The 9,793-nt window shown below is 42.3% G+C and overlaps 1 protein-coding gene across 1 annotated transcript in view; it reads left to right on the forward strand.

Annotated features, from left to right (window-relative positions):
* LOC107114165 (protein cornichon homolog 3) overlaps positions 1-8,962 on the forward strand; it is a 152,923-nt gene extending 143,961 nt beyond the window's left edge. Inside the window, exons 4-6 of the mRNA XM_015415602.1 lie at positions 985-1,097; positions 5,996-6,139; positions 8,935-8,962. Coding sequence (XP_015271088.1) covers positions 985-1,097; positions 5,996-6,139; positions 8,935-8,962 — 285 coding nt within the window. The remainder of the gene's footprint in view (positions 1-984; positions 1,098-5,995; positions 6,140-8,934) is intronic.
* Positions 8,963-9,793: the final 831 nt, after the last annotated feature.

Below are 9,793 nucleotides of genomic sequence, written 5' to 3' on the forward strand. Positions count from 1 at the left end.
CCCTCCCCCTCCCTCCCGAGAGGAGGAGCCCTCAGCCAACTGAAGGACGACTTTCTGTCTATCCTCTGAAGCAGGAAATAGGAGAGACTGGCACAAAGGAGCTGTGATGTGAAGAACAGGAAGCAGGAAGCAGCATAGAGTCAGTTGCTCTTGGGCCAGATTGGAGCCCTGCAGGGGCTGGATCCGCCCCGCAGGCTGTATGTTTGACACCCCTATTCTAGGGTGTTCATGAATGGATCTGCTAGGCATTTTTAATTGGTAAATTGCAGTTATGGAGGAGATCCAGAATGGATTCCCTGAATATTTTTATTGGTAAAGAACAGCTGCATGAGGCCTTGGCCATACTGGGACTATGGTGTGCAAATGAGGGGGCCCCTTTTGTTCCATGTTATTTTCTCAATTACAATGGTCCCCCAAGCCTACAATTTGCCCCATTGGGGGAAACATACAAATGACAAATATGTTGCCTGTGTTTCTCCAATAAGGCAAATGGGAGGACCTTTTGGGATCAGGAAAACGGCATGCGGATGGATAAGCCCGCACTATCCTATAAGCAAATTCTGAATCAGGCAATCTATATCAGGGCTTTCTACAGCTGCTCTTTACCAATAAAAACACTCAAGAGTCGCATTCACTGAGTTACCATTTTGTCTAGTTCATTCCTCCATCTTTCACTGACACTTTCCTCCCAATGGGGAAATTTCAGTACAAGGATTTTTTCTTTCTGCTATTTCAGATGACTGAATAATCAGCCCTGGTAATGCAGACTAAAGCCTAGGCAAGGTCCAAATCCAGAACTACTTCTGCTTAGGATCCTGATAAATGCAGTTCTGCTTGGTGTGCCAATGTATACCCAAGCAGGGCTTGTAGTAGAATCTGAAACTTTGTTGATATGGCTAATTTTCAGGGTAGATTAATTTTTATAAAATGAGGAGGGGTTCTTCCCAATGATTATGCATCTCTTTCTGTTTTTTCTTTCTGCAGCTAGTATTGCCAGAATATTCCATCCATAGCCTTTTCTGTATAATGTTTCTGTGTGCTCAAGAATGGCTGACCCTTGGCTTGAATATCCCTCTGCTTTTCTATCACTTTTGGAGGTAAGTCAAAATCCTACTGGGATGCTCACTGAACACCCCACCACCACATTTTCAGGCTGCCACCTCTTTTCCCCACTCCTTCCAGCATTCAGTGTCTTTAGCAGCTATAACAATCAGAAATAGAAGAGGTGAAGGTTTTCATTGCATGGAAGAGAAAGGCTGTACCTGATAAATTTGCACCTATCAATTACCTTTAAAAGGCACAAGTGCTTCCTTCCAGGAAAATGAGACAACCCTGGTCCCAGCATGTGTACTTAGGATGCTGAATACTCATTGCTGCATAACAAAACATTAGAGGGAAAGCCCATATCTAAGTTGTAGAGGACATGCTTTGCAGACAAAATTTTATTTATTTATTTATTTAATTGGATTTACTAGGTCGCCCTTCCCTACTTGTAGGGCTCAGGGCAGCTTACAACAAAATAGTATACAATATCGTACAACAGCATTTGAAACTATCCAATAAATAAGACTAGATAAAAACAGTATATGTACCATATATAAGATGGTGGAAGGATCCATACCCAGCCTCCCTCGGGGGTGGGGCCTTGCGGGGTGGGGGATTATATGAGAGTGCCAGAAGAACCAAAAGCCCGGCGGAACATCTCTGCCTTACATGCCCTGTGGAAAGGTAACAACTCCTGCAGGGCACGGATGTCTTCCGGCAGAGTATTCCACCAGGCAGGGACCAGTGCTGAAAATGCCCTGGCCCTGGTCGAGGACAGCTGGACTTCTCTTGGACCGGGGACCACCAGCAAATTCTTATTTCCTGAGCGTAATGCTCTTCCGGGGCATACTGGGAGAGGTGGTCCCAAAGGTATGTTGGTCCCTGACTGCTAAGGGCTTTAAAGGTCAGTACTGAAACCTTGAACTCAAATGTGAACTTGTGGATCTCCTGACAAAAATATGTAATCCTTCCTTAAAATCTGCCTCCATTCCTGAGGACTGGAAGGTAGCAAATGTCACTCCCATCTTTAAAAAGGGTTCCAGAGGAGATCCGGGAAATTACAGGCCAGTCAGTCTGACGTCGATACCGGGTAAATTGGTGGAAACCATTATTAAGGAAAGAATTAGTAGGCACATAGATGAACAAAACCTATTGAGGCAGACTCAACATGGGTTCTGTAAGGGAAGATCTTGTCTCACTAACCTGTTAATGTTCTTTGAGGGGGTGAACAAACATGTGGACAAGGGGGATCCAATAGATATTGTTTACCTTGACTTCCAGAAAGCTTTTGATAAAGTTCCTCATCAAAGGCTCATAAGTAAGCTCAAAAATCATGGGATAAAAGGACAAGTCCTTTTATGGATCAAAAACTGGCTAATTAATAGAAAACAGAGAGTGAGTATAAATGGGCAGTTCTCCCAGTGGAGGGGGGTAAGCAGTGGGGTACCACAGGGATCAGTACTTGGTCCACTGCTTTTTAACTTGTTCATTAATGATTTGGAGTTGGGAGTAAGCAGTGAAGTGGCTAAATTTGCGGATGATACAAAGTTGTTCAGGGTGGTGAAAACCAGTGAGGATTGTGAGGCACTCCAAAGGGATCTGTCAAAGATGGGCAAGTGGGCGTCAACATGGCAAATGGGGTTCAATGTGGCCAAGTGCAAGGTGATGCACATTGGAGCCAAAAATCCTAAATATAAATACACATTGATGGGGTCTGAACTGGCAGAGACTGAGCAAGAGAGAGATCTTGGAGTTGTAGTGGATAACTCACTGAAAATGTCGAGACAGTGTGTGACTGCAATAAAGAAGGCCAATGCTATGCTGGGGATTATTAGGAAGGGTATTGAAAACAGATCAGCCAATATAATAATGCCCCTATATAAATCAATGGTGAGACCTCATTTGGAATACTGTGTGCAGTTCTGGGCACCACACCTTAAAAAGGATATTATAGCTTTGGAAAAAGTGCAGAAAAGGGCAACTCGAATGATAAAAGGGTTGGAACACTTTCCCTATGAGGAAAGGTTAAAGCGCTTAGGGCTCTTTAGCTTGGAGAAAAGACGACTGAGGGGTGACATGATCGAGGTTTATAAGATTATGCATGGGAAAGAGCAGGTAGAGAAAGAGGTACTTTTCTCCCTTTCTCACAATACAAGAACCCGTGGGCACTCCATGAAATTGCTGAGCGGTCGGGTTAGAACGGATAAAAGGAAGTACTTCTTCACCCAAAGAGTGATTAACACATGGAATTCACTGCCACAGGAAGTGGTGGGTGCTACAAGCATGGACGGCTTCAAAAGGGAATTAGATAAGCATATGGAGCAGAGGTCCATCAGTGGCTATTAGCCACAAGGTATAGCTAGGGGCTCTGGGGCAAGTGATGCTCTGTCTTCTTGGTGCTTGGGGGGGGGGTCAACAGTGGGAGGGCTTCTAATGTCCTGGCCCCACTGCTGGACCTCCTGATGGCACTGGTATTTCTGGCCACTGTGTGACACAGAGTGTTGGACTGGATGGGCCTTTGGCCTCATCCAACATTGGCGTCTCTTATGTTCTTAACCTGTTCCAGTGCTCCACTGGGAGCCAGTGCAGCTCGCGCAGCACTGGTTGGATGTGTGCTATACGAGGGGTCCCTGTAAGGACCCGCATGGCTGCATTTTGGACCAGTTGAAGCTTCTGGGTCAGGCAGAATGTTCCAGGTTAATTCTCAGTATCCCTAGACAGGAGGAATTTGGGTTGCAAGTCTGAGAAAGACCCCCCTGGAAAACTTCCTTTTGGAAACAGTAGACAATACTGGGTTAGATGGACCTGTGGGGTCTGATTCAAATGGGCTTTGTACAAGGTAAGAAGATTAAGGTTTACACTCCATATATTTCCCCTATGTGGGGAAGGGCAACAGGTGGGGTGGATTTTGAGCAGAAAAATGGCCAGAAAGAAGGTTACACACTTTCTACCTTCTCTCTTTTACTCTTGATTGAAGAAGTGGTTTCTTAAAAAAAAAATTATTTGCATTTATTAGAGTACTGTCTAGTCTATTCTCCTTATTCTTTTGTCCCTCATAATTTTTCATGCCTTCTCCTTTGCATTTCACTAGATTTAATGTGTCCTGTTCATCTCTGGGACATGTTCTGCAGTGCTCAAACGCCCACTTGTTACTCTGTCTATTGCTGATCTGAATTAAAGCTATTAAAGTGGGGAATTTGCAAGGACTAGTTGTGGGGAACCTGGATTGCCCAGGTTAGCCCTGTCTTATCAGATTTTGGAAGCTAAGAAGAGTCAGTGCTGGTTAGTACTTAAATGGGAAGACCAGGGTTGCTGTGCAGAGGCAGGCAATGCCAAACCACCTCAGTTCATTTCGTGTCTTGAAAATCCTACAGGGTTGCCATAAATTGGTTATGACTTGATGGCATTTTCCAACACCTCTAGCTGAGGTAAATCTTGTTTTCCCCGTTCCTTTCCCCCCTCTTGCTTTTCCTGTTTGCTTCCTGGCAGTGCCTGCAGCTTCTCCCCTTTATTTCCCCCTTCTAATCTACTTACCTACCTACCTACCCACTCACCCACTCTTTTCTGTTTCCCTCTTACATCTTCAGCTTCCCTTTTTAATTTTTTTCCTTCTTCAGCTTTACCTTCTGAACCTCCTATCTTTTTAGTCTATCCCCATACACAATGATATGACTGAGACTTGGAATTGTTGGCAGGGTTGTTTGCTGGTTGCCAAAATGGCTACCAACATCTCACAATGTAGACTTGTGAGATCTCAGTGATACTTTTTCTTAAAGAAACAGACACAACTTCTATGATTTTGGAGTTTGTCTATCCCCCAGTGTATATATTTTTTACATTTCATATTTGTCTCCAAAGCTGCGGCTTCTCCCAGGACTGTAGACCCCTACCCCATCTGGCTCTGGCCCTATTGTGGATTTTTTGATTCACACTCTATGGCCCAGTTCAGAATATCCTAACATATGAAGAAAAAGTAGGACCATCTTCAACTAAAAGGAGTGCAGAAAAAGCATGCAGTGGAAAAAATGAAGCTATTGTAATAAATGGCTCCATTAACTGATAGTAAACCAAGCTCAATGTCAGTAATTTCAAAGGGTTTAGGTTTATACTTACATAAAGAACATCATTATTACATGATAATGGTGTTTTATGTAAAAATCACCATACCATCCTATCTATGCTTAAATTCATTTATTGGCTATTACATGATATTGGTGTTTTATCACCATACTATCCTATCTATGCTTAAATTCATTTATTGGAGTAAAGACATGAAATAAATAAATAATCAGTAACTTGATGCCTATATGATATTGTATCTTCTTACCACTGAAAAATTGCTAGGTTAAAGTACCTACTGCCTACTGCTGTTCTGCAAAACTCTATAATATAGAACACTGAGCTCCTCAGATTTTAATCTGGGTCAAAATTGGGGCTCTCTCTTGGGTTTGTTGTCACAGAGCAGAAGTCAACAAAGACTGAGGAGACATTCACATAAACATTGTTTTTCAGCTCTGCAAATCTGCAAGATTCAGTAGCTGAAAAGAATTTGCTTGTGCAAAGTATGGTGACCATGAACACCATTATACATTGGACTCATGTATACAGTGTATTTCCTTGCAGGGAAGATGTCTTCACTTGATTGCACCAACAGAAAAGACGTACAATACTTATACAAAAGTGCCCAGAATGTCGGAAATCTACTTTCTAACACAGCTAATAAAATATACATATCAAAAAAGAAGAATTGTTTGTAACCCAAAATAATGAGCAGGGTTCATATCCATTTTCCCCCTGAACAACTCAGGGCCCAAGATGGGTAACAACAATATAGAATACCATAAAACTTTGTACAATTACAGAGATTTTAAAAAATCCATTTTTATGAAGATTTGTGGCTATTTAAATCAGAATACTGCAGATTCTCTCCAGGTGTTTTCTTCTCTTGCAGGTATTTCCATTGTCCAGCAGACAGTCCTGAGTTAGCATATGACCCACCTGCAGTAATGAATGCAGACACCTTGATCTACTGTCAAAGAGAGGCCTGGTGCAAATTAGCTTTCTATCTCCTCTCATTCTTCTATTATCTTTACTGGTAAGCTTTGACTCATGTTTCCCCCTGAAAATTCTTTACCAGAGCACATTTTCAGTCCTCATGAAAGTGGATTTTTCTTACTTGTTCAGTACTACCATATATTATTATTATTGCTGTTACTACTTATATATGTAGGCCCAAAGAGGAATAGCAGGATAAAAGTGTTTATTTCGTAGGCACATTTGCATTAAATTGCTCTGTTAAAATAAAAAGTGAACTCATTTTCTAGAGTCAAATATTGGAGGAGTATACATTGGGACTGATGATGGACAGAACACTGGTAGGGGTGTGCAAAAAAAGAAGAAATATTTTTTTGGGTTTAGGTATATTGAACCTGAAAAATATTGGCATTTCCTGATATGCTTGAATCCCAACATTGGTATGGTATTGGGATTCAGAAAAGGTGGAGAAGGTGTTTAAACACTTTTTGGGCAAACCCACTGCTTGGGCATTCACTTGCATGGTGCGGCTTGCAAAAGGCATTTAAATGCCTTTTGCAAGTGCCGCTGCATGAATGGAGTCCCAAGTGGAGTTCACTTGTGCGGTGCAGCTTACAAAAGGCATTTAAGACATTTAAAGGAAACGTGTTCCCTTAAAATGTCTTTTGCAAGCCACACTGTGGATCAGATGGGGTGGCGTGGAGCTGAGAGCTCTGCACAGCCGCGACTGGGGCTGGCTCTTGGTATAGCTGAACACACCCAAATAAAATTCAAAATAAATTTGGTTTTTTTGGGCTCAGCCAGGCCCATAGCCGAGTACAGATTTCTGATCTGTATTTGGCTTAAGCCATACCCAAATGCACACCCCTAAACACTGCATCTCTGGCTTTATCTGCACTAGCAGTAGTTCACACATCCTGATATTGCTAGTCCTCCATCTATGATCTCCTCATGAAAAACCGTGCCCCCAATAATAAAGTACAAACATTTGGGTGCAGACTGAATCTCACATTCAGCTGTATTTCTGGCAGCTCCCAGGTTAAGACCAGGAGAGGCATCCCAGTCTAGGAGATAACACCAATACACACTGTCATTTTTGTCACATGTTTGTTCCTATTGCTTCAGGGTCGTCATCCCCCCCCCCAAAAAAAATGTGTTTTGCTTTCTCTAGTAGTCCCAGAGGGAGCAAAACACTTGTGGGAAAGGGGGGTGGAACCCAAAGCAACAGGGAAAACCAAGTGACGAAAGTGATGTAGCTTCCCCCACCCCATGTCCAGGCATGCTGAGTCACTCTCTCCAACAATGTGACACCTTCTTTCTGTTTGTTTAGGTACCAAACCAAGATATTGCACTTTTAACTGAGAGGCTCCATTGTTTTCAGTGTATTTATGATCTGTTCATAGCCTGAAGACTGTTTTACCAGTCTCATTTTAGACTGCTCTATTTCTTTAGGTGCTTTTATGCCCTGGCTTGTTTTTATTGGCATTTTTATTGAGTTGGCTTGATTATTGACTTAGATTGGCTTCTTGGTATGTTTTTATTGGTATTGTTCTTATTGTCTATATGTTTTTTTTAAATAATTGCAAGCAGCTTTGAGCCGGTCTGAAGAGGCAACATCCAGATTTTTAAAATCAGTAACTGAGGGTCTGACTTAGCATTAAGCAGCTATATTTACCACTGTCTTGTCTAATTTTGCCTCTTTAAAGGAGTTTCACAGATTTTCCTTAGAATAAAGTAGGATAATTAGATCTATTTTTATATACTCGATGGCAGGGATCCCCAATGTGATGCCTGTGGGCACCATGTCATCCGCCAGCACCTCTCCTGGTACCTGCCAGTTGTTTTTAGAATGTGATCAGGACTAGGTGAAGCTTTTGCCAGCAAGGCCATTGGAGACCTGATTGGCTGTGTAGAACTTTTAAAAGTTGCTTTAACAACAGCTGCCACCACAGCACAAGGATCTTCAATGCATTACTGTGTGTGTATATACAAGAAAATATTTTAAAAATTATGTTCATTTTGAAAGGAATCCTGTTAAACAGAGCTTATCCCTAAAATGTTGAAGAGCTGTGCATAACCTCAGACCCTGACTTTTTGTAGTTGACGCCACCACCAGTGTTCCCTCTAAGCTGAGTTAGTGTGAGCCAGCTCACAGTTTTTTAGCCTCCGGCTCACACATTTTTGTCTCAGCTCAGGAAGGAGGGCTCCAGAACACACTAATTTATGCAGTAGCCAAATCACCTGCTCACAACTTTAATGCCGGTAGCTCACAAAGTAGAATTTTTGCTCACAGGACTCCACAGCTTAGAGGGAACATTGGCCACCACCTGCAACAGCTGTGCTGCAGTTGCTCCCACCTCCCTGTGTCAGAATACCAAAGGTGACCTCAGGCTCGAAAAGGTTTGAGGCCCCTGCTCTATGGTATATTATTTACACAATTACATTTTTCAAAAGAAAATTTTCTTTTTAAGCTTGGGGTTTCTTCCAGCCCAGGAAAAACAAAACATAGCAGCAGCATTTACATACAAGCTAAGGCTGTACTTTGGAGGATTACTGACAGAAGTTTCAAAGATCAAACATAGCTGAAGGGTTTTATTTCTTAGTGTCAGATTCAGCAGACGTATAGGCACAGCTTAGAATGTGGTGAAAAAATAGCCCCCAAATGGCCTTGTTAAATCTATTGTAATTTGAATATATCGTGGAGATGCAATGAAGGCACCTGCTACAGAAGTATAGTAAAGAAGAAAACTGGTCATGAGAGTCAAGTATAAAGTGCAGAGGGTTATGGGTTTAAAAAGTGGTTCTGCATGCTACAAAGGGATCCTTTCATTCTATACTTTTCCCCTTCGTATTCAGCATGATCTACGCTTTAGTGAGTTCCTAACTCAAAGATCATCATTAAAGACTGGAAACAGCGAAGGATGCAGAATAAAGACAAGCCAGTCTACAGGGATGCTTGGCACATAAGATGCGGCCAGGAGATGAAGGCTTTGAATCTGACAGCTGTACAGGATGGAAAGGGGAAACTCCTTGAGAATAACAGTTAACTGCAGAACTGGAGTAACATGGAGGTGATAAACTGCTGAGTAAACTGTTTCTCTCTCTTACCTCTCTGCATTTTAAAGTCTGGATTTTTGGATTCCCAGCACCACAAACTAAACAAACACGACTATTTTACCAAGTTAAAGGCAGCCACATGTAAGGATAATTTTATCTGCATATGATGGGAGAAAATGTCTCTGTACCCATTTTTCCCCGAGAGGCTGGAAATCAAAATGGCTTCCTAAAGAAACTGTGGCCAAGAAAACTGCTGTTCATAGGGACTTTCAACCTTCTGTTTCTACAGCACAAGTATTTGGTAGAGAAACTTGTGCAATCACTCTCATGATTCATATAAATTTGAGTAAGAAGAGAAGTGCTGCAGCTTGACAGAAACATTCAAAACAAACTCCTAATTTGTCGTCGAAGGCTTTCACGGCCGGAGTTCATTAGTTACTGTAGATTTTCCAGGTTGTGTGGCCGTGGTCTTGGCATTGTAGAGCCTGACATTTCGCCAGTAGCTGTGACTGGCATCCTCAGAGTTATAACACAGAAAGATGGACTGTGTTATACCTCTGAGGATGCCAGGCACAGCTACTGGCGAAACGTCAGGTTCTACAATGCCAAGACCACGGCCACACAACCCGGAAAATCTACAGCAACTAATAAAATCCCA

Source organism: Gekko japonicus, unplaced genomic scaffold, assembly GCF_001447785.1.
Source record: "Gekko japonicus isolate JY-2015 unplaced genomic scaffold, Gekko_japonicus_V1.1 scaffold2602, whole genome shotgun sequence".
Classification (NCBI taxonomy): Eukaryota; Metazoa; Chordata; class Lepidosauria; order Squamata; family Gekkonidae; genus Gekko; species Gekko japonicus.